This window comes from Salvia hispanica, chromosome 2 (assembly GCF_029641045.1).
Source record: "Salvia hispanica isolate PSC_SH4W2 chromosome 2, Shi_PSC_v1, whole genome shotgun sequence".
NCBI lineage: Eukaryota > Viridiplantae > Streptophyta > Magnoliopsida > Lamiales > Lamiaceae > Salvia > Salvia hispanica.
The window spans coordinates 13,257,654-13,283,618 of record NC_142693.1 but is presented as its reverse complement, the minus strand read 5'-3'; the positions used below and the strand labels follow the sequence as shown (position 1 = coordinate 13,283,618).

The following is a 25,965-nucleotide window of genomic DNA, read 5'->3' as shown; positions in this document are numbered from 1 at the left end:
GCTCGTCAGATTTTTTCGAGCCCTTTGTGAGCGCAACACGTAAATTCCTATCATAGGATTGTCCTGGAAGATTGTCCGGGCAATATCGTGCTTGAATTTTTTGAAACTAATTTTAATATACTATGTAAAAGTCCGAATACATAACATTAGTAAATGAAGAGTGTCGAAATAAGAGTCCCAAAATATTTGTGTGTACCAAAATACATAAGTATTCATTCATCCATGAAATAATGTTTAATAATTTTTTTATTACTTATTTTCTATCTCTCCGTTTTTTATTAATATTATATTTCATTAATCCTATAAGAGTATTCACTCTTTTTATTTTAGTCTGTCACACAAGAGTATGTATTTTTTTATTGAGTAAACAACATAAATAGTATTTGATCTTTCACTTTTGCATAAAAATATTATCTGGTCTTTGTTTAATACTATCGTTTTTTACCTAAAAGTCACATTTTTGGTTATGATAATTTTCGTCCCAATAGGTCATCCAAAAAACACATTTTCACATTTTTGGCCATGAAAGACATTTTTGGACATACATCGTAAAAGAACCTAAAATGATATTATAAAAATCTAGTCACTTTTTCTTCTCTTCTTCTTCCCTGATTCTTTTTTTATTTATTTAATTGGTGTGCCCAATTTGTAGGCAAAGTTTTTTAATTTTTAAAATAAAAGTTAAGTATGGTTCAATGACTTAAAATATATCTTTATTAAAATATACTCATATTAGTTAAACTTTAGTAGATATAATAGTCTGTTCAGTTATTTTTCAATCCCTAAATACACGCCATTTACTCTTTCTCGTACGGTGATAACTAATAAGTTTCGTTATAGATCTTGGTTACTGGTCAGGATAACATGTTTAACTGGATAATATATGTAAAAATTGTTGATAAAATTGTTGATAAAAGGACGCAGGAAGGGTGCAATACTGATCAAGATGCATGCTATAGAGCTTGGGCATGAGAGATGGAATGGATTGCTACAAATGATTACCTATCTAGAAGGGGCAGTATCGAAAATGCGAGAGAAGGAGCAGCCCTAGGGATTGGGACAAACCACCCTATAAATAGAAGATTAACATTGAGGAAAGAGGACTGATACGAGCATTATTAGTTAGATAAATTAGGATTTGCATATCTTTTCCATATCTTTGTTTTCTTGTTCATTAAGTTAGTTATTAGCATTATAAATAGGAGCTATTGTAATCATTTGAGAAATCAATGAAGAATATCAATATCAATATTATCGTTCATTCTCTTCTCCAAAGTGAGAAAACCGTCTTGCCCAACGGGCGAGTCGAGCACTCGCCCGCGACAGATATTTATTGATCGCCGATCTACAGACGTCGATCAGCCCGATAGGAGGTTTATCCTATCAAGGACACACTTTGGAGATTAGCTCCACTTCACTCTCACAGCTCGCTTTAATTAGTTTTTCACTTAAAGCTTCCCGCCACCTGCCAGAGAGAGAGTCCATCGTCCGTTCCAGCCAGTTTGTCAACGTAGATTCAAAAGTTTCTTCAATTCTATCGCTCTTAGGAGCTCATCGTTTCCAAGTTTAAGTACTTTGTTGTTTTTGCATCCGAAGTTTATCGTAGTTACTACCTTGTTTTGAACATCCTTGGGTTTAATTTTCGGTTGCAATGAAGTTTATGTTGATTTTATCTCGTGTTTAACTTACTGTTGGAATTCTTGCTGCTTAGTTGACTAGATATGGTGATTTCTCAAGTATTCAATAGTTTAAATCAGTTTAGTTTTCAAAGAATGCATTATATTTGTATTTGTTTAGTTTCCACCATCTTGCATGTTAGTCAGGATAGGTATTTGTTGCTTTTTGCAAGATTTAGCTGTCGTAGTTTAATTTCTCGCCTAGATCTAGATTTAGTGACTTGATTTTGAGTTAAATCCGAGTTGTTTGAGTTTGATTCCAAGCATTCATCAATAGAGTTCAGAATTTATAATCATTTTCATTGCTTGGTAAAGAAGACAATAGTACAATCTAAGTTGGGACCAACTTTGTTGTTTTTACCTTTTGTCCTTTCACTTTTTAGCCTTTTTGCATGTTTAGGTAGTTAGTTAGCCGGCATTTATTCTCTTTTACTTTTGTCTATCCATTTTTAGTAAGGGGTAGTGATAAAATGCAAACTTATATATTATACAAACTCAAAACTCTTCAACACAGCTTCATCACTGTTTCAATACAATATCAACACAGTGTAAAATTTCAAGATTTTAATGCCAACACAATATCAACACAACATCAATCATTGACTACCGCTGAAATTCTGTTGACATTTTCCTGTTGATGCTTTTTTGTGATCTGTTAACATTTTCCAATGGCCCAGATCATAGTTTTGAGTTTGTACAATATTTAGAGTTTTCATTTGATCACATTCCTTTTAGTAAGTTTACACTTTTCACATGCACACAAGTCTAGTATTCCCGTTCACGTACACACTTGGCAAGTAGCAATTAGTGACCTACTGGTCATGATAGGTATATGTTCCATTTCAGTTTCCCGTCTAGTTTAACTCAACCCCAAAAGCGTGGTAGCAAACAACACTTCCAGAATGTCGTCGCAAGTGAATTACGCCTACATCCATCTATGTGGGATCGATCATTTATTCCATTATACTAGCCCGTAGTGTGAGTTGAGGTTTTTGATAGGGAAGAAAGATATAGACCCAATGACACAACTAAGTCTAGATACCCTCCTAGCCAGTTGGCATGCACACCGGTATAATCTTAGCATCAGTTCTTTCACCGCATCATATGACAAGTTTCATATATCCTATTTATATGATGCTACAATATTGCCGTTAAAAAATCCGATTGCTTCCATATCATATTTCCTGAATTATTTTTTTTCCAATATTTTTTATATACATTATATTATTTCTTTAATTAATATTATTATCGTATTATATTATTTCATTCACAATAATATTTGCAGCATAACAATTTATATTATGCATTGTACATAAGCTCGTTTTAAATTTTACTTTTTTCCTTAACTGCGAAAGCTACTAACAAAAATTAATTTTCAGTAATTTCTAAATTACTTTATGCACTGTCTACTTAACAAACTATTCTTAATATTTGTGCCGAAAAAAACATTTTTATTAACATAAAACGGAAGGAGTACCATTTAATTTAAATTTCCAAAAATACCCTACATAGCCCAAAAATCACATGTTTAGAACCTACCCTACATAGCCCAAAAATCACATGTTTAGAACCTATGGTCAATTTTATCACGAGGTACCAAAATAGAAACGTCTCGCTTAGATGGGGATTGAGAGAGTATAAAACAAAAATCATGTACTACTCCCTCTGTCCCATAAAGATTGTCCCATTTTTCGATTTCGGTCTGTCCCACAAAGTTTGTCCCATTTCACTTTTTATCATTTTTTTATAGTGGACCTCATATTCCACTAACTCATTCTTATTCACATTTATTATAAAACTAATATATAAAAGTAGGACCCACATTCCACTAACTTTTTCAACTCACTTTCTATTACATTTCTTAAAACTCGTGCCCGGTCAAAGTGGGACAATCTTTGCGGGACGGAGGGAGTATCATTTTTGTGCAAAATTAAAAAATTAGGTACTCCTCCGTCCCAAGATATTAGACTCATATACTACTTTGAGATGTCCCAACATATTTGAACCATTTCTATTTATGGTAAAAATTTACTTTACTACCAACTCCACTTACACCACTAAACAACACCTCCTAAATTTATGTGCCCAGAAAAAATGGGTCTAATATCTTGGGACGAAAGGAGTATTAATTATGTAGTTTAATTTTTCAGATTTTAGGATTTTTTTTCTCTTTGGGATGATACTATTTATTGACTAACAATACTTTTTTAGTTCTTCATGCGCTCAACTAAAAATGCTTTTTTCTCTATATAAAAATTGGCATTATATTTTAAAAGTAAACATTTTGATGGGACTTGGAAAATATCTATTGGAGGGATACAAATGAAAGAAACGTGGTAATAATTTAACGGCGAATATCTTGGGACGTAAATTGGGCAGAAATCTATCACATTTGACATGTACGGATCTTTAAGATTGATAAATGTAAAGCTGATACATTAATGTCGATTTGAATGGTTGCAGGAAACTTGTTTGGATACGCCCCTAATTTGGTGACTAACTACGGAAATGCCACCTGTATTATTCACCAGTATATTGTACTCCCTCCGTCTCATAGTACATGACACACTTGAGAAGTGACACACGATTTTAGGAGATGTTGTTTTGTGTGTTGAGTGGAAATATATTAATGTGCAAGAGAATTTTTTTCAAAAAAGAAAATGTGATATCTTTTGTGAAAAAAACTAAAAAAGAAAGTATGACATCTATTATGAGATAGGGATTACTTTCTTAAGAATCCCCCTACTACACATACACATAGTACATCACTTATGTTTGTGCATGTAATAGGATCCCCCTACTACACATACACATAGTACATCACTTATGTTTGTGCATGTAATAAGTGATTCTTATTGGTATTACTTGTTGATGCATTAGATAGTTGAAAACTCCTCTTCGAAATGAATATTATGGAAAACGAGATCTTGTATACTTTTAGGGGGCGTATGTGACATTTTTTAACACATATTTTAAAGCAAAATTTTTTATATAGTGGTAAAATAAAGAAAGGATAAATTTTTATATAGTGGTAAAATAAAGAAAGGATGAAGTAGTACTACTTTTTCTATCCCACTCTAAGTGTGGTGTTTCCTTTTAGCTAGTATTATTTTGTGAAGATGATAATAAATAATTAGAGTGGAGAAAGAGTAAAGTAACATAGAAAATATTTCCTCCGTTCCATAATGGTGGAATCATTTATTTTTTGAGGGAACATCTTTTATAGTCATGAACTTTGTCAAAGTAGTATATCATTTTAGGTCCGTGAACTTTGAAAATAGCATTTGATGTCCATCAACTATGAGTTAATATTAATCGAAGTAATTTTTTTATTATTTTCAAGTTTTTTTGGACGAAAATACCCTCAATACCTTGAAGGGTGTATACTTTTACTAAACTTATCACATACTCATATTTTTTATAAATATCTTTACTATACTCCCTCCGTCCTAATAATTCGTCACCATTTGACTCGGCACGGGTTTTAAGAAATGTAATAGAAATGAGTTGAAAAAGTTGGTGGCATGTGGGTCCTACTTTTATATATTAGTTTTATAATAAAATGTGAGTGTAAAAGAGTTAGTGGAATGTAAGGTCAACTACCAAAAATGGTAAAAGTGAAATGTGACAAATTTTTAGGGATGGACGAAAAAGGAAATATGTGACAAATTTTGAGGGACGGAAGGAGTATATTTTTGATGAATTTTCTAAATATAATTTGAGTTTCAATATTATCACTTAATTTTATGACATGCAAGAAAAGTTTGTTCTTCAAGTTTTTATAATTAAATAATTCTTCAAGATCGCCTATTGTTTGTGACATTAATTTTTACGAGTATCCATACCTCAAAATTATTTAATTATAAAAAGTTAAAGAACGAACCTATCTTGCATGTCAAGAAATTAAGTGATAATATTGAAGGTCAAATTATATTTAGAAAATTCGTCAAAAATATATAGTAAAGATATTTATAAAAAATATGAGTGCATGATAAGTTTTGTAAAAATATACACCCTTCAAGGTATTGAGGATATTTTCGTCGGGAAAAACATGAAAATAGTAAAAAAGTGGAGTACTTCTATTGATATTAACTCATCGTTGATGGACCACAAATGATATTTTCAAAGTTCACGGACCTAAAATGATACTTTGACAAAGTTCGTGGACCAAAAAAGATGTTCCCTCTTATTTTTTTAGTAAAAGTCAACATATTTCTGCTTACTTACTTTACTTTCTCTAACTTTATTCTCTCTACCTTTTTTATTTCCTACTTTATTCTTCTTTTTAGGAGTGTGTATTCGGGTTTTGGTTCGGTTTTTCGCCCAAACTGAACGGAACCCAAAAAATCGAATTTAGGCTAAAATTGGAACCGAACAGAACTGAAAAACCGAAAACCGAAAAATAAAAAATCGAACTTAAAAAACCAAACCGGAAAAACCGAAATAAAAAAAAACGAAAAAATAGTATATATTAATATATAGAAATGTGATAAAATGAAAACTCTAAATATTGTACAAACTCAAAACTATGAGCTGGACCATTGAAAAATGTCAACAGATCACAAAAAAGTATCAAGAGGAAAATGTCAACAGAGTTTAAACGGTAGTCAATGATTGATGCTGTCTTGATACTGTGTTGACATTAAAATGAAATTTTACACTGTGTTGATATTGTATTGAAACTGTGTTGAAGCTGTGTTGAAGAGTTTTGAGTTTGTACAATATATAAGTTTACATTTTATCACTACACTTAATAAATATATAATTTATTTTATTTTATACTCCCTTCGTCCCAATAAATATGAAACGTTTGCTTTTCGGCACATGATTTTATGTAGTGTTGTTTTGTGAGTTAAAGAAGAGGGAGTAAAGTAAGAGAGAGAGAAAAGTAGAGATAAAGTTATTTCTATTTTAAGAAACGTTTCATTTTTAATGGGACAACCCAAAAAGGAAACGTTGCATTTCTAGTGGGATAGAGGGAGTATATACTAATAGAATATAGATATATATAATATAAAATTAATAGAATATGTATAATCCATATTATATAAAAATATATTAAAAGAATATATATTATATATATATATATAATATTATATTTAAAATATAATTCGGTTTTTCGATTTTGTTTCTGGCCGAACCAAACCAAACCGAAAAACCGAAAAAACTGAACCGAATTTCAAAATTTTGGTTTGGTTCGGTTCGGATATTCGGTTTTCGGTTTTTTTGCTCACCCCTACTTCTTTTTACTTAACTCACTTTAATCTATATCGGAAGAAAATGTCTCCACTACTATGGAACAAATGGAGTTTTATAGAAGAGAGTCGTATATACATTTTTCTCTAACTTACTTTACTTTCTCTCCACTCTAACTATTCATTACAATTATTTTTGCAAAACAACGTCCAAATTAAAACGTCTCACTTATAGTGGGATGGAGGGACTATAAGTGAAAAAATGTAGGAGTAGAAAGAAAAAGTGGGAGGGAAGATAAAATAAGAAACATAAAAATACTTATACTACTCCTTCCGTCCCAAAATAAGCGAAACATATATTTTGAACACGAGATTTAATGAATTGATATTTAAAGAGTTAAAGTAGAAAGAGTAAAGTATAAGAGAGAGAAAAATAAAAAAGTACTACCTCCGTCCCGCAATAAGTGTCACATTTTGCCATTTCGGCCCGTCCCATAATAAGAGTCATATTTCATTTTTATCATAAATGGTAAGTAGATCTCACATTCCACCAACCAATTCTACTCAAATTTTATTATAAAATTAATATATATAAGTGAGAATTATAATCTACTAACGTATTCAATCCAATTTTTTTACATTTCTTCAAATTCGTTCTCACGCTAAATGTGACACTTAATGTGGGACGAAGGTAATAGTAAATAGAAAATGTAATAAGTGGAGAATAAAGTAAGATTAGAGCACTCCCAATGGAGGTGGCGAATTCTCGGCGATAAATCGCCGATTATCGCCGAATTATCGCCGGCCATTGTGGCGAAGTCGGCGATAATTCGGCGATAATGTTACCGTTGCTTCGCCGAGTGGCGATTTATCGCCGGATTATCGCCGAGCGATCGCCGGCCACTGTGGGCGACGCTCGGCGATAATCGGCGATTTTTAAAATTTTTTTTTTTTTTTTTGGCCGAACGGCTATTTTATCCCACCCCTATAAATATTTCATCCTCTTCCTCCATTCATCACCCACAAACTTCATTCACACAAATTTTCAATCTTTTTTCTCTCCATCTTTATTAAATGAGTTCTGATTCATCGTCTCGTGCTCAGTCCGACGAGGAAATATCACATTCTTCTTCCGAAGAAGAGGTACCTCCCGCTCCCACCGGATGGGATGTAGCGGGTTTCGCCAACAACCCAATCAACAACTATATCTCCCGCTGCATACAAAGCGAGATCGCTCGAATGCAGCAGCCACCCCCCCAACGGCCAATCCGCCGGCGGCGCCGATACATCCCTCGCAACCACACTGGTGCGCACGATCGGCTGTTCGCCGATTATTTCGCGGAGGAATCACGTTATCCGGCAGATGTATTTCGTCGCCGGTTCAGAATGCGCCGCTCCCTCTTCCTGCGCATTGTTAATGCGTTGTCCGCGCGTTACCCCGAGTTCCGGCTCCAGCGAGACGCAGCAGGGAAGCCCGGACTATCGCCCCTACAGAAATGCACTGTTGCCATCCGGCAGTTGGCATATGGAGGGTCCGCCGACATGTTCGATGAGTATCTGCAATGCGGCGAGACGACTGGCAACGAGTGCCTGAAGAATTTCTGTCAGGGCGTGCGAGAGATATTTGGGGAGCACTACCTTCGCTCGCCGGACGCAGCTGACTGCCAGTTCCTACTGGATTGGCACTGGAGGACCCACGGCTTTCCGGGGATGCTCGGCAGCATCGACTGTATGCACTGGCAGTGGAAGAACTGCCCAACCGCGTGGCGAGGCCAGTTTACTACCGGCTACAAAGGTACGCATCCCACCATCATTCTTGAAGCCGTTGCCGACCAACGGCTTTGGATTTGGCATGCTTATTTTGGTATAGCCGGGTCGAACAACGACCTAAATGTTCTCAATTCCTCGCCCCTTTTCAACGAGCGGATCAACGGATTAGGCCCCTCCATCGAATTCACGGCCAATGGCAATGTGCATAACATGGGGTACTACCTGGCTGACGGCATCTATCCGCAATGGCCCGTGTTTCTGAAGACGATCAGATGCCCACTCGGAGATAGAAGAAGGTATTTTGCCCGAGCGCAAGAGTCTGCGCGCAAGGATGTGGAGAGGGCATTTGGGGTGCTCCAATCGCGATTTGCACTGGTAAAGGGTCCGACGCGCTTTTTCTACCAGGGGGATATTGCCGATATCATGTATGCGTGCATCATCATGCATAACATGATCATCGAAGATGAACACGAAGGCGTCCTCGACGTCACCAACGACCCAAGTGTTGCATCATCGAGTCACGGTGTCTCAACCGAGTCCGCCCGCCAGGGTGTACCGCACAACGAACATGAACGGTTCCAGGCGTTCATGGACATACACCAGAAGGAGGCCCATCAAGCACTACAACACGATATCATCGAAGAATTGTGGGCAAATAGAAACCGCGCCCACCGCCCTTGAATTTTTTTTTCTTTGAATTTTTTTTTTGATTTTTTATTTCCATTCGTGTACTTTTTTTTTTTTTAATTTTCTTCGTTGTAATGTGTACCCGTGTTTAATACAACGAACTTTATTACTATTTATTTGATTTATCTTTATAAATTAAATAAGCTAGCTTTATTATATATAAAAATAAAACAATTAAATTAGTGATGATGTAAAAATGAAATGTTGAGTTAGGGAGAAATAAGGGAGAAATAAGGGAGAAACCATTGTAGGGGTTGGCTAAAAACTGGGGATAAAATGTGATGCTGATGTGGCGCTGATGTGGCAGGAGTTAGGGAGAAATAAGGGAGAAATAAGGGAACTCCATTGGGAGTGCTCTTAGATTTTTATTTTCTAAAAATGGATCGCATGAAGAAATATGTGGTAGTACACGTTATTCTCTTTTAATTAACACATCCAGTTGGAAGTAGTAATAATACTCACGAGTTACGAAGAGACCTACATAATTGTTCTTAACACGATAAAAAAATAATATTCCAAGTAGACGAAGAGTCCCAAAGGCCAAAACATATGAAATTTACGACAAACAAATCTCCATCTTCCATCATCACTACCATCAGTCCATCACTATCACCTGCCCTCTACATATTTTTGTTTTGGAAGTGGAGTGATACCGCCACGAACTCACGCCTTCTTTCTAAAAATAGGTAGTAAAATTTACTTTTACAAGTTAATTATGCTTTAAATATGTATCACTTTGAATGCTCTTCTATGGATTTTCACTTGATGATTAGACCTCTTTCTTTTTATTCCCAAACAAAGTAACTAAAGTAGGGTTTTAGATGATGAAATTACTTTGTATCCTCAAGGGAAGAAGATAATAAAAGAGGGAGAAGATGAACTCTTCGAGAAAGAATAAAGGACCTGGAGGCTTGATTGGCCATGTTTTTTCTTGGTCTATATATGGCATAATGAACAACAATCTTTACAAGTATTATGTAAGTCATCCATACTTGCTCATATTTTTTCCAATTTTAGTATTTTGGATATTTCCATTTATATATTTTGCAATGTAGGTTAATCAAATTGAAGATACATTCTCATCACTAGACTATTACATGAACTCATTCATTTACCCACTTATTGAAGAAACACATGCTGATCTACGCTCGAGTATGACCAATTTGCACTCTGCACCCGTTGTACCGATACTTAGCCTTGAAGAGGACACGGGCTTTAAGGATCCGGATTACTTATCGTACTTGATGGATGTAGAACGGTTTGAACAAGTGTATGAACCGGAAAAGGGTGACTTGATGGCATTAGCAGAAGTTAGGCCAGAGTGTATAGATGATTTGCATGGGCGTATGGTATCGTATCATTTTGCGTTGGTTCGAGGCATGAGGGATGAAGCCACCAACAAGATTACAATCTTATGTTCCAAACTCATTAATTCAGATGGCGAGCGTGGCGCTGAAGGAAATGGACACAAAATGTTTGCTGTCTGTCTTACAAATTTGACTACAAATCTACGGATATGGAGCTCTTTGCATCCGGGGGAAGGAACAAATACGGCCATCCTAGACTCTCTTCTCACATTTGATCCATCTGTATGATTCCTCCAACATTTCATGTTTATGGACACAATAACTATGTTGATCATCTTTGATTCTTTATTGTGTTTTGAATATGTTTTGCAGATGGAGGAGAATTGTAGTGTTTGTTCTGAAAAGATGGAGAGTGTTGATGTGTCTGAGTCAAGGAAAGCTATCAAGTCATTAGGGCTTGATGATTCTCAAAGGGATGCTATCTTGCAATGCATTGCATTGAGGGAATGCAATCATCAGAATAGTGTTAAGCTGATATGGGGTCCTCCTGGAACGAGCAAAACGAAGACAACTGCTTCGCTGCTGTTTTCCTTGTTCAAGATGAAGTGCAGGACGGTCACGTGTGCTCCCACCAATGTGGCCATTTTAGGAGTCGCCAAGTGCCTGAGGAGCTGTCTGAACGGGACGCTGGAGCATAATACCTATGGATTAGGTGATGTGGTTTTGTCTGGAAACATGAACAGAATGAACATTGTTGATCATGAAGATGTTCATGACGTCTTTCTTGACTATCGTATCTCTGCACTGCTGTATTGCTTCTACCCGGAATCTGGATGGAGAGGTAGCATTAACAAGATGATTCGCCTGCTTGAATACCCTGACATTCCTTATCAACGATACTTGGAGCAATTCAAGCGCAAAGACGCTGAAAGTGATGGTGACGAAAACAACAATAATAATAAGAGTGGAGATGATCTTGTTGAGAATGGGAGGTTCCAAGGGAAGTCGATAAACGACTTTATGAAGAAGTTAGTAGCTGAAAATGCAAAGGAGAACGGGAAGAATAACAAGAAGAAGAAGATGAAGAAGAAGGAGAAGGAGAAAAAGATGAAGAAGGTGAGTTCTCTAGAGAGAAGCAAATCCAAGTGTTATGGTGATGGTGATGGTGAGGGCTCTAAGAGAGCAACCAACGATGAAGAGATCGTTCCATTGACTTTCGAGGAATTTTTTGCAATGGAGTTCTCTAGTATCTGTGCTAGAATTGTTGTTAGTACAGAATTGTTGTACACTCATATGCCTACATCATGTCTTCCATTGGATGAGGTGATGAAGATGATTAAACTTCTCTTTTTGATTCAAACCATTGAACATACCCTTGGTGGCAACAAGTGGTCAAAGGGAGCTTTAATGGGAAAGAACCAATGTGATTTATCTAGGATTAGGCTCGAGTGTTTGGAACTACTGAAATTGCTTTGTGGAATGGAATTACCTAAGTTTTTAGAGCGTCGCGAGGTCAGAAAGTTTTGCTTGCATAATTCCCGCTTGATCTTTTGCACGGTTTCAAGCTCGGCCAAGATGCGTGAAACAGCGCCATTTGAGCTGGCGATAATTGACGAAGCTGCACAAGTTAAAGAATGTGAATCCACAATCACTCTGCAGATTCCCGGGCTCCGCCATGCCATACTGGTCGGCGATGAGAAGCAGCTCCCGGCAATGGTTATAAGCGAGGTTCGCAATCCTCTTAAGCTTGTAAAAAATCTATACATCCAGTTATTTTCTTTTACATTAATACTTTGTTTGAATTGACAGGTTTGTGAGAAAGCTAGATTTGGGAGGGGTTTATTTGAGAGGCTTGTGCTATTAGGCCACAGCAAACACTTGCTTAGTGTTCAATACAGAATGCATCCTTCTATTAGCTTATTTCCAAATAAGGAATTCTATGGAAATCAAATCATGAATGGCAGGAATGTTACATTGAGAACACATGATAGACAGTTCCTCAAGGAGGAGTTATTTGGATCATATTCATTCATAAATGTGACGAACGGTAGGGAGGAATTCGATGCTAGGTATAGTTGAAAAAACATTGTTGAAGTTTCTGTGGCAGCTCATATAGTGTCTAAACTACACAAAGGTAGAATCTTGCTTTTTCTACTTTGAGAATAATAGTAGATGATTTAAACTCTAACTTCTACTTTGTTTGGTAGAATCTATGAAAATAAAGGAGAAGGTTCGCGTAGGCTGCATCTCACCGTACAAAGCTCAAGTTTTTGCGATTCAAGATGCTCTAGGGAAGACCTACAGCTCTGATGCCAAAGATAAGTTCTCTGTAAATGTTCGATCAGTTGATGGCTTTCAAGGTGGTGAGGAAGACATAATAATAATCTCTACTGTTCGCTGCAACGGGAATGGTTCGATTGGATTTCTTGAGAATCTTCAAAGAACTAATGTAGCCTTGACTAGAGCAAGGTATCTATCAATTTTCAAGTATCAATAGCTCTGATTCAATCATGCTCAAGTTTCATATAATCACATATTCCTCTCTAGATATTGTTTGTGGATCCTGGGCAACGCTGCAACGTTGGAGAACAGTGGCTCTGTTTGGGGGAGGCTAGTCGCAGATGCCAAGACCCGCGGCTGCTATCATGATGCCTTTGAGGACAAAAACTTATGTCATGACATCTGCAACGTCTTGATCGACCTCGGTCAGCTGAGGTCCTTGTTCGCACCCGAATCTATAATATTCAAAGATGCTAAGTGGAAGGTCTGCTATCTACTTCTAATAAATATTGCCTATTCCATCTATGATCTACATATAGTTCATTCCGTCATTCATTTATCTTCAGGTTTGCTTCAGCGCTGAATTCCACGAGTCTATAACGACACACTGCAGCCCAGAAATTCTGAAGGAGGCGACTTCTCTACTAAAGAAGCTCTCAAATGGGTGGCGCCAGCAGCGCGAGGATGCAGCTGGTGTCTGTAATGAAGAGCCCTCGTCTCGGTTGCTGCATCAGGATGTTGTGAAGGGACCAGTGAGGCTGTTTTGGACTATCGACATTCTGAGGGAGAACTCTACAGACACACAAGTGATCAAAGTCCTCGATATTCAACCGGTATCCCATGTAGTAGAAGTGGTCAAGAAATTCGATGCTCTTGTTGGGAACTACACTGTCAATCAAATGAACCGTTGTCTGTACACGGAATCAGAAGGGTAACTCCGACTTCCCTAAACCCTATACCGTGTACCTGCTACGCGTTGCTATGTTATCTCATGTATGGCTGACTATATGTGATGCAGAGGACTAGTCCTGCCAAAGACATGGCCAGTCGATCAAGCTAATTCTAGAAGCGACTACTCTAGTACAGATCTAGCAACGCAACTATCAACAATGAGTTTGGTGAATGATCCTAGAAGAAGGTAAAATAATATTACATGAAACTTAAGTGTTGTAGTGAAAAGAAAATCTTGTGTGACATGTTTATTTTTCTCTTCGACAGGAACCATATGAGGTGGAGGGGGCGAATCATCGGGGCAGGGGCAGGGGTAGGAATCGCTTTTAACATATCGTATGAACTAGTTTTCAAGCACATAATGCTCTACGACAGTTATATGTATGGTGTTTACTAAGCAACAACTACTATATAGTTATAGTCAACAGCCTAATCCACATGTTGGAACATCTAACGTCTTCACCTTTTGATTTCACATGTTTTAGTGTTCCTGGATCTATGCATTTATATGTAACAGCTACACCATCTGAATTTGACCTTGGAATGTAGAATTGGCTCTATGAATAATACAGGCTTAGGGTGCTAAACTTCTCACATCAAATTTCCACACCATAGTGATCAATTGCAGAGAAACAAAATGCACTCCTACTGAAAGTGTGACTTTTTTCTCATTGATTTCTTGGTAACAACTTTCCATGGAGAACATAACTCTTGTCATAGAAAAAATTTCAGTCAAGAGAATGCTGTGTAACTATTCATAAACTTTTTTGATATCATTCCCACATACTACTACACTGTGTAAGAAGGAAATATAAATTACTCCCTCCGTCCCACTTCAGGAGTTCTGGTTGAGTTCGGCACGGGTATTAAGAAATGTAAAGGAAAGGTTAAAAAAAATAGTGGAATGTGAGTCCTACTATTTTATAATAGTTTTATAATAAAATGTGAGTGGGAAAAGGTTAGTGGAATGTGGGGCCTAATATCATTTATGGAATATTCCAACCGAGACTCCTAAAGTGGGACACCCAAAAATGATAAACCGTGACTCCTAAAGTGGGACGGAGGGAGTATTATTTCGACAAAAAAATGTAACCCCTGTTACTCGATAGGTGAACCCACCGAATAAGTAATATCACTATTTGGTATCGCAAGCACTCGTAAAAATTTTATTTTAAAAAATTAAACATTACCTATTAGACTTTGCAGTGAAATTAGACTATCAAGACTTTATGCATAACATGTCACCATTTCTAACTTCCACAATCGACTAGTGACTCATTGAGGATGCAACCGTTGCACTACTCTTATAAAAACTCTACACTTAACCTGGAGGGTGGAAGAAGAGGGGGAGTGAGCTCGAAGCTCAATAGCAATACCCTCACTGCAGAATTCAACCTTTTAAGAAAAGACAAGGGTTTATAACAATTACATTAATAGCAATACCCTCGTTACATAATTCAACCTTTTAAGAAAAGACAAAGGTTTATAACAATTATTATATTGATTATTTCTTAGTTTGCAGTAATTCTTTTCTAGTTTCTTGACTTACATATTTTCTTTATTTACGCTCTTTCATTATTCTAATAAACATAGTTTCCTATATTCTTTAGTTTCCTCAGTATTAGCTTTTGTTATTATTGGGTCACACCATCATATAATATAGCTTCATATATTCCGAAATCACTATTTATTTTTATTATGTGTCCTAATATTGCCAAATTCACATAAAAAATTTCATTTCATTTAATTATGTGTCCTAATATTGCCAAATTCATATAAATATATTCATTTCATTTAGTTCTCAATTATTCGTGAGTATCACATAATCATCATTACACAATGTTATTATTATACCATATCTTAGCATGTTCCCAATATTTTGTACCAGAAATCGTCATAATTCTATTGATTAACATTAAATCAAGTAGTTTTATATCTTCTTTAGAGCATCCACAATGGTTAATAGGCCAGCCATAGGCCAGCCATTCTCTCCTCTGCCACGTCAGCAACACTAAAAAAACCACCTGCCACGTCAGATTTAGGCCAGCCATAGGCCAGCCGCAATAAAAAAAATTCAAAATATACTACATTTACGGAATTAAAATTGCGATATACGGAATTAAATTTATGACACATATACGGAAAAAATAATCCATTCCATTAAAAAAAAAGTACAAAGATTTAAACAAAAAAGTACATGATTTTTTTTTTAAAAAAAGGGCTTCAACACCCGAGCCCCGCCACTCTCTACTCCTCATCGCCGTCGCCGTCGCCCTCCTCGTCGCCGCCGCCGTCTCCGCCGCCGCTGCCGCCACCCGTGGTATCTGAGCCCACGTCGGACCCCCCAGCCGTGACCTCGCGATCTCTAAATCGGCACGCATACTCTCGAGCATCTCGTAAAGAAACCTCTTCTCCGTGGGGTCAGTGGCGTTCTTCCACTCTCGGAAGACCTGTAACATCTGAGCCCGCGTTTGGTTACGCGAATGGAGAGTGTACTCGAGTGGGGCGGCTGGGAGGGCGGAGGACTGGACCTCGCGGGGCGATAGGGGGGATCCGCCCCTCGCAGCCCGCTGCGCCCGCTTCTGTCCAACCGGACGGGGGCGACCAGTAAATGAAGGAGGGGATGGAAACTCCTCAGCATCCGGGGGGAGGTCGTGGGATCCGCCGCTGCTGCCGCTGTAGTCGCCGCTATAGTTAAGTCGCTGCTTCTTCGGCCACCCAGCGTCGCACCCTGCCCGGAACTTCTCCGAGTCCTTCAACAACAAGAAGCACTCCCAGAAGGTGAACTCCTTATACTTCCCCTCCAAGGGGAACTGACTCGCGGCTATCCTCCGGGCGTCGTCCTCAGTCTGCCCACTTCTGAGCTGACGGAGGGCGTTGGCGTACAAATTCGCAAAACGGCCCACCGCGGCCCTGGTGCGCTCCCACCCCTTCCGGACCTCCTCGTTGCTGAAGTCCTTCCCGTGCGGGCAGTGGTTCTTATAGACAGCCCTGATCTTCGCCCACATGTTGACGACCCGCTGGTTGTTCGCAACCAGTGGATCGTCGCACACCTCCAACCACCCCTTGGCCACCGCGGCGTACTCATCCTCCGTCCACTTCCTCCGGCCGGTGGCAGTGGGCTGCGATGACTCGCCGACCGCCTTGCCCTTCCCCCTCCCCCTCGTCTTCTTCCTCGGCGCGGCCGGCGTCGCTCGAACGGGAGTATCATCGTCCCCGAGATCGATCCCCATATCATGCAATGACAGAAGGTCATCGCCAGAGAACTGCGTCTCCACCGGGGTCGACGTGTGAGACGAAGCCGTCAAAAAATCAAGCGAGGGCCGATATACCGCGTCCCCTCCCGGTGACCCCTGCACCCCCCCCCACCCCGGCATCCCGGGATGCATACCGTGCGGCATCCCCCCGGCATCCCCCCCGGCCACATCATCCCCATCATCTGCTGCAGTATCATCTGCTGCTGCATCTGGGGCATACCCCCCCACCCGGGCGCAAACTGCCCGGCATCCCCCACGGCATACCCCCCGGCATACCCCCCTGGTTCCCCCCCATCGCCCCCCCCCCCCCCCCCCGGCGCACCAGCCATCATCCCCATCATCTGATTCCAAGGGATGTTAAATCCCGGGCCCATCTGCCCCCATCCAGATCCCACGGGTACTGTGGGAGTCTGAGAGCCGCTCGTCGCCGGACTGGACTCGTTGTTGTGATCCATCACTCGATGATGCTCTTGAACAGAAAGTTAGAGAGAGAGAAAACTCGTTAAAACAAGTGGTGCAAATGAAAATGAAACGAAAATCGCGTTTATATATGATTTAAACAAGTGGGCCTCCACAATGGCGGCTAGCCGATCGGCTAGCGTTTCGGCCAGCGACGAGCGATCGGCGAGCCCACGCCGATCCGCTCGCCGATTTTGCGCTGGCCGATTGCAATGGTTCGGCTAGCCGATCGGCCAGCGCGACGAATCGGCTAGCCGGTCGCTAGCCGACCATTGCGGATGCTCTTATATACTTACTTAGAAAATACATACTCCCCCTGTCTCATTTAAGAGTCACATTTTGCCATAAAACTCCATTTCAGTTTAAGAGTCACATTTAGAATTTCTCATATTTGGTCATACAATTTTACCCCATTGTTCATCAAAATTACATCAAAATGTCAATATCTACATTAAAATAAACCAAAACAAAAATAAAAAATCAAAAAGTCAAAAAGGGACCCACCTTCAACCTAACTCACTTAATTTATTACACACTCCACCATCTCACTTTATTAATTACACACTCCACCAATTTTTTAAAAACTCGTGTCATAACTAAATGGCACTCCTAATGTGGGACGGAGGGAGTATTTCCATATATTCACTTAATTTATTCAATTAATCAATATTATTTATTTACACTTATTCTTTTCTTATAAGCATATTCCTTCTCACAATATGTCCTACGTCCTATTTTCATACCCAAAATCATGCATTCAATAATTTATAACTTTAAGACACATTCTTATCCACACACAGACAAATCACTTAAATCATCACATTTCAAGGCATATATAACGACTATCAGCATTCTCACAGGGGACGGCCCTATTGTGTCGTCCAAGACGTTACAAGGGAGGGGGAGGGGCACGATAGATAGGAGGGCAATGTCGAGCGCCACTCGGCGGTCGCTCGGTGCCTATTGCACGCCTAGCGACCGACCAGAGACCGTTGTCCGCATTTTATTTTATTTAAATTTTATTATTTCAATTCTCTATATATACGGCTCACTATAGTTCATTTTATTCACACCTTTCATACACATTTCTCTCTACATATAATGAATCACGATAGCGATTCCCTGAATACCGGCGAAACACAATATCCCCCATGCGGACCAGATAAGGGACACCGTATCTAGGTTCACCGGCATCTACGTGAACAACGTCCGCTCGATGACTAGCAGCCAGACCATGGACAACGTCAAGGAGTTGTCGTTCCAGCAATACCCCAAGGGCTGGTGTTACCCGCGATTTATTTTCTCTCATATTTGTATGCTGAAAAGAGCACAATTATATACAATTCAATACTACAACAAATCCCACTAATTATGGAGCTAATTACAAAAGATAATTTGAAAGAATATATACTAAACAAATGGGCATATGATAAATAAGGAAGACAAATCACAAGGATATTATCAAATCCTTCACGTAAAAGGAAAGCTTGAACAAATCTTTGCATTCAAGAAGCCTTTGCTTTTCCTCGAGAAATCTCTTCACAGAGTCTGTGGCAAGCATAGTTTCACACAATTCCAACCGTCAGAGGCTTGGTATGCCAGCTAGTTGAATCGACACTCTTTGAAGTTGATCGCAGTTGCGCAACTTAAGTGTTCTAAGTTCAGGAAAGTGACGGGCGGAAGATAACCAAATCTCTAAGTCAATTTCTCCAATGTGCAAGACTTTAAGAGTGCAAAAACCTCCGTCCTTTGTTTCCCTAATCCGTCCCACGAATCCTTATCTTTCAACTTGAGAACCTCTAGCTTCTCCAGAAGTCATAGACTGCTAATTTGACTCCAATCAAGATAAGTGCTTGCTAACGTTAGGCTCTATAGTGTTGATGTAGATTTATCATGTGGGGGGAGACTATCCAGTTGGCCATTTTGATATGTACTCCCTCCGTCCCGCTTTAGCAGTCTCATTGACTTTTCTGCACTCGTTTTGTAAAAATGATAATAAATAGTTAAAGTGGAGAAATAATAAAGTAAAAAAGAGAATAATGTAGATAAGGCTCTTCTCTATTTTATTCTCTTTTTTACTTTATTATTTCTCCACTATAACTATTTATTATTATTTTTACAAAATGAGTGCAGAAAAGTCAATGGGACTGCTGAAGCGGGACGGAGGGAGTATCATTTAGTAGCTTCAAATTTTCTAAATATCTCAATGTTGCCAAACTATCAAATGATAGCAAGGATTCCCACAAATACCTAGTTTCTTCAAATTACGGGCCCTCTTGAACAATTTTTTTTTGCAACTTTCGGGTGAAATAGTGGCTAAATATTCAAGTTTTTCATTACCCTTCTCATCTTTACTAAGCTTGCACAAATTAGCTGAAGCATTTGTTTTGAAGTGCCTTAATTGTGTGAACTCCAGAATATCTGGTGTAATATTAAGGGTACGAGATGTTGCATTGACTATAAGAGTTTGTCTATTCCACAACTGTGAGAAACGAGCAGGAAGAATACTCAAATCTTCTATTGGATATTATTTGATTTTCCCAAAATTCTATTTATAGATTTTACTAATTGTTGATGTATCTTACTCTTTCTAACTTTCTTCTTATGTAGGAAAGGTATCTCTTATGCGAAGAACATTGGTGATTCCCGTCGATGGATCGGGCTTCCTTGGAAAAGATTACAACCATTGAATCGTATGTCCGAAACTTGCACGTCTCTCCCCAATTGTAGTAGATTAGGGTTCGATAAATTTGTGGACTTTATTGGACTCTCGGTGCGTGTATTGAACATTAAGGACTTTTATTTTGGATTTATTCTTTTGATTTTATTGAGATAATCGTGGGGGCAAACAGCAACAACTATTCTATATCTCGTCTTCATTCCCATACAACTTAACGATAGATCATTTTAAAACATAGATGGAAATTCTTAACACCATCTAGTCCACTCAATTAAGCTAATAAGCTTTTGAAGTTTCGGGGTGTTACCAAATTATCCCTTCCTTTTATACAAGCTTTTGTTTTACACAATTCATGTAGCAAACAATCAATGCGGCAGGTTTTCACTTTGAGCAATTTTCGTGCAATTTTCACTTTTGTTTCCGTGCAATTTTCAAGAAGTTTATGCGAATAAGATTCTGCAAATACGCCTCTGCACATTCCACCACACTTGCACCATATTGCACGGATCAATGTAACTGTAAAAATCATTGTCAATGTGCTTTGGAGGAATGTGCAGAACATTTTTTCCGTGCAATTTTCTAAAAGTTTCCGCGGATAAGATTAGCAAACACGCTTCTGCACACTCCTCCAAACTTGCACCATATTGCACGGATCAATGTAACTGTAAAATCATTGTCAATGTGCTTTGGAGGAATGTGTAGAAGCGTATTTGCAACTTTGTGAAAATTGCACGGAAAAAGATTGATGGTAAAGTTAAGCTAGCTGCGTCCATCGCATGCTACATAAATTTTGCAAAACAGAAGCTGGGAAAGGAACAAAGAGTTTCCTCATAGAAATTAAGTTCAACGATGGAGTTATTGTTCCTCAACTATCAAAGACTCGTCGTCTTTCCATTCGCTCCAATATTCCATCGTTCATATCTAGCAAACCTTTGTGTCCTCATACCCGTCCATTATTTGTTTTCTCTGAGGACCAAGAATGTTTGTTTATAGAACTTATTTCCCCAGAAGCCTTCAAACTACTCAGAGTTTTAGATGCTAAGCGGATCATATTCCTTCATATTGATTCTGATATGTACTATTTGCTTCACATGAGGTACTTTGCTTTGTCTTCCAGTATGAGTGTTCTTCCTGCTCATTTGTCAAAGCTTTGTAACATACAAACCCTTCTAGTGAATACAACATCTCGTACCCTTGATGTCAAACTTGATGTTCTAGAGTTCACTCAGTTAAGGCACTTCAAGACCAATGCTTCCGCTAATTTGTACAAGGTCGGCAAACCTGGGAAAGGTGGTGAAAAAATTAGGTCATTAGGAACTATTTCTCCCGAAAGTTGCACCAAAGAATTATTCAACAGGTCACGTAATTTGAAAAAAATGGGCATTCGGGGGAAATTATCCTTGCTTTTGGAGGGAAGGATAATATCATTTGATAGTTTGGCAGAATTGGGTTGTCTTGAACATTTGAAGCTAATAAGTGATGTGTATCCAATTCTACCTTCAGTAGGTCGACTTGAGAGCCTTCCCCCACACAATAAATTTCCACAAACGCTGAAGAGCCTAACTTTAGCTGGTACATATCTTGATTGGAGTCAAATGAGTATCCTAGCACTTCTAGAAAAGCTAGAGGTGCTCAAGTTGAAAAACAAGGCATTCGTGGGACGGATTTGGGAAACTGAGGAAGGAGGTTTTCAAACTCTTCAAGTCTTGCACATTGAAGAAACAAAGTGATTTGGTTATCTTCTGCCCTTCACTTTCCAGAACTGAGAACACTTAAGCAGCGCAACGGTGGTCCGCTACTTGCTTGAATAAATGTTGTGTGTTTTGGCTTGTTTTGTTTGGCATGTTTGTTATTGTGTTGCAACAATTATGTGGACATCGAATTCTCGATGTGACTCTGGTTTGTAAAAGATATTTGCTAATATAGTCTATTTGCGTTTCATCACGCTTGGGTAGTTTGAAATTTTGGGGGGAGTAATCGATTGCTTCCTTTTTAGCATAACTCTTTTTTATATGTACTACAATTTTTATTTCAAAATACACCATTAAATTGTTGCAGGTAATTACTTGTTTCAAAATACTTGTGCTCATTTTGAGCAACTTTAGTAGCAGGTTTTTATCCTTATTGAGATGTATTCTGTATTGATGATCTTGAATACAAACATCTCTGCCACTCAGGTTGGCACTAGTTGAATGGCAAAGTGAATTAATAGTTTGGTATGTCTCAACCCTCTTCTATGAATAAGCATTAACATGGAAACAAGAGTGATTAGAAGTTTACTATTTCCTTCTAACTGTGACAAAGATCATCAAATGAGTAAAGATAAATATACAGCTCTAGAAGATGGTAGGTTCAGCATGTTCAATTAGTCATTAAATCTGGAGTATATTTTGCTCATCTATTGAACGCTCATAAATTAAGAGACAGATTCAGGGATCAAATGATAATGTATTATGGGGCTTTCAAATGTTTCTCACAATTAGCATGCTTCTCTACTTGTTTGTGTATAGCATTTGATTCTGGAAATGCTTATTTCAACACCTATTCTTCTTGCAAATTTTGTAGTTTTAATGATTGGGATTGGGACTTTAATTTTTAATTTCTTTTATTAGATTGGGATTGGGAGTTTCTGCTAAGTTGGAAGATGGAGCTTGCTGTATCCAAAGCATATGGAGTTGAATTCAATGTTGGGAAAAGCATTTTCTGCCGTGCTCTTGCTAAGGCCACAAAGACGATGAAGCAAAGCGAAAAAATGCTTATTTTCAAGGCACAATGTAAAGGTGATACTTTTCAATTATGCTTAGACTTTTAGGTAGGGAAGTTCTGATCTCTTAAAATTTGATTTAGTCCTCTGCAGCAGAAAATTTTAAGGTTTTCCCAAAATGACAAATGTTGTCTACTTTAAAGGACAGAGGAGTATAATTTACGTTTGATTACTGATTTCCTGAATGTAGCATGATTCCCCTGCAATCCCTATAACAATCATGCAAATAAGCTTTTGTTTAATACCACATACTATATTAAATATGAATATTATTCGCAGGAGAAGAATGTGATAATTGTGGTAGATATATGGTGGATGGCTCCAGCATTCAGAGGGTAATCCTAACTTCCCTAAACCCTATCACCGTGTACATGCTAAGCTATGCTATGTTATCTCATGTATGGCCGACCATATGTGAAGTAGAGGACTAGTCCTGCCGAAGACATGGCCAGTCGATCAAGCTAATTCAAGAAGCAACTACTCTAGTACTGATCTAGCAATGCAACTATCAACAATGAGTTTGGTGAATGATCCTAGAAGAAGGTAAAATAATATTACGTGAACTAAGGTGTTGTAGTGAACAGAAAATCTTGTGTGGCATGTTCATTTTTCTCTTCAACAGGAACCATATGACTTATGAGGTGGGGGGCGAATCATCGGGGCATGAGCAGGGGCAGGAATCGCTTTTAACATATCATATGAACCATTTCCAAGCACATAATGTGTATGGTGTTACTAGAAACTATAAAATTAACAGCATAGTCCACATGTTGGAACATCTAAACCTAATCATCATCACCTTTTGGTAGAATTTTTGAACATGCGGAGATGCCTGACCTATTGTACGAGCTCTCCCAATTTTGTCCATCAAAATGCCTGGTCTCCACATGTTTTAGTGTTCCTGGATCTACGCATTTATATGTAACAGCTACACCGTCTGGATTTGACCGTGGAATGTAGAATGATGTAATTCCACAGATTTTGCAGAAAATGTGCTTTGCTGTGTGCGTGCCAAACGTGTATGTTGTTAGGAACTGTTTTGAATCTTCGTTGAGCTCGAATTTCTGGGACGGGACAACAAAGTGAGTGTTTCCTCTCATCGAGCAATCAGAACAGCTGCATTGCCAGACTACCACACTCGAGGGAGCTTCAACTTTCCACCTTACTCTTTTGCAATGACATCCACCATCGTGCATCACAACCTCAGAGTCCATTGCAAATGCTTATATCTGCAAGATTTTATGCAAAGTTACTGCGTCTTGTGATACTAATTAACATTGTAATTAACGTCCGATCTACCATTAAACAATTTAGCAGAATATCCAATTTGGTTGAACCTAAAAGATCAGTCATTGTCATAGCAAGTAGAATTGATTAGAGATTACTCAAATCTACATGCTTATGTAGGTAATACAGCTGCCTTCTGCATTTAGGGATTTTGACCAGTGACTAAATTCATTTAAACAACTACTATAGAGAATTTGACAAAGAAAAAGGCATAGGATTACCAAATTACCAACTGCATACAGCATATATTCATGAAAAATTGGCTCTAAGAATAATACATGTTTAGGGTGCTAAACTTCTCACATCTCACATCAAATTTCCACACCATAAATGCTTGTAACCTCGAGTCAAATTCCAAAACGGTGTATGAGTTGAAATACTGGTTGCATGAGATGAACTTAGTCAACATAGTGTCAATTGCAAAGAAACCGAATGCACTCCTACTGAAAATGTGACTTTTTTCATTGATTTCTTGGTAACAAAACATAACTCTTGTCATAGAAAAAGTTTCAGTCAAGTGAGCTCTGTGTAACTACTCAAGAAACTTTTTTGATATCATTCACACATACTACATTGTAAGAAGGAAAATTAAACTATTTTGACCAAGAAATGAATATGTGAATCTCATTTGCAGCTAACAATTTGTTATGCAAACTCAATTTCAAAAATCAAATCAAATTATTAATCACAATATGATTGATGTTCATAGATAGGCAGGCATCTCTAAATTCCTCATTAATCTCATCTGGTTTTGAGCCGAATGAGAAGAGTTTCTTGCCAATGCTTATCCAATCACATGTTTCATGAATGCAAGTCAAGGCATTAATACTAGCTCATAAATCTCATTAATTTGAATTCACTGCTCATTCAAAAACCTAATATTCACAAAAATATTTCGAAAAAACATTACAAATTGGATTAAGATTAACCGATAAATTAACTTCTTAATTAGCGATTCAGTTCAAACATCATTCTAAAAGTAACTGCAGAAATAAATACAATCAGCAGAGATTTATACAAATTAAATAACTACAGCTGTGATGGAGGAGATACCTTGTACCAGGCGAGTCAAATGTGGAGAAAGAGTAAAGGCTAAGGCTGCTTTGAATCGGTCACAAGTTAAATGAACCAATTTATGGAATCTTTATCAATATCCTCATTCTTATCCATATTATTAATGCGACCCCTTTTATTTAAAAAATTATAGCAACCCCCCAAAACATTATTTAGCAACCGGTAGTTTGAGTATTGCAATAGTAGTCCAAATTAATAGTTGACCGATATTTTTATTTGAGATAAAGAATAATAAATGTTTTTCATTCAAATTAAATATATTTCTATCCATTTATCACATGTCTCTCCAACTTCATCTTGCTATTGTTGTCGTCCGTCGTCATAGTTATGTTCTTGTTTCCCTGCTCGTTCCTTTATTTTGCTATGATGACGATATTTTTAGTTATATTTGCCATGTACGTAAATCCTCTTTTAAATGTTTTATACTTTAGAATGTGTTTGCCATACATAATAGTAGTATAAAACTATGTATATCAAACTAGTTATGCATAGTGCCGAGGCCAGGCATGTCAAGTTTGGTATGCATATATGAATTGGCCAAATTCATACTATGTATATCAATCCTAAACAAACATGCA

General features: G+C 38.0%; 2 protein-coding genes and 1 pseudogene across 3 annotated transcripts; 2 read left to right on the top strand and 1 right to left on the bottom strand.

The window, feature by feature from the left end:
- The first annotated feature begins 10,278 nt into the window (after positions 1 to 10,278).
- On the top strand, positions 10,279 to 14,263 carry LOC125187063 (uncharacterized; annotated as a pseudogene). The gene is made up of 10 exons (XR_016135544.1): positions 10,279 to 10,305; positions 10,384 to 10,917; positions 11,008 to 11,667; positions 11,815 to 12,363; positions 12,445 to 12,769; positions 12,843 to 13,104; positions 13,183 to 13,399; positions 13,482 to 13,846; positions 13,934 to 14,053; positions 14,134 to 14,263. The product of XR_016135544.1 is annotated as an uncharacterized LOC125187063 (transcript).
- A 6,775-nt stretch (positions 14,264 to 21,038) lies between these two features.
- On the top strand, positions 21,039 to 21,992 carry LOC125187054 (uncharacterized). Its single transcript, XM_048083567.2, has one exon. It carries the CDS (start codon positions 21,039 to 21,041, stop codon positions 21,990 to 21,992), a length of 954 nt encoding a protein of 317 aa, XP_047939524.1.
- Positions 21,993 to 23,698: 1,706 nt separating this feature from the next.
- On the bottom strand, positions 23,699 to 25,459 carry LOC125204693 (carbon-sulfur lyase). Its single transcript, XM_048103403.2, has 2 exons — positions 25,367 to 25,459; positions 23,699 to 24,255 (listed from the first exon to the last, which is right to left on the bottom strand). The coding sequence occupies exon 2, from the start codon at positions 24,238 to 24,240 to the stop codon at positions 23,812 to 23,814; it is 429 nt and encodes a 142-aa protein (XP_047959360.1). The 5' UTR covers positions 24,241 to 24,255; positions 25,367 to 25,459; the 3' UTR covers positions 23,699 to 23,811.
- Positions 25,460 to 25,965: the final 506 nt, after the last annotated feature.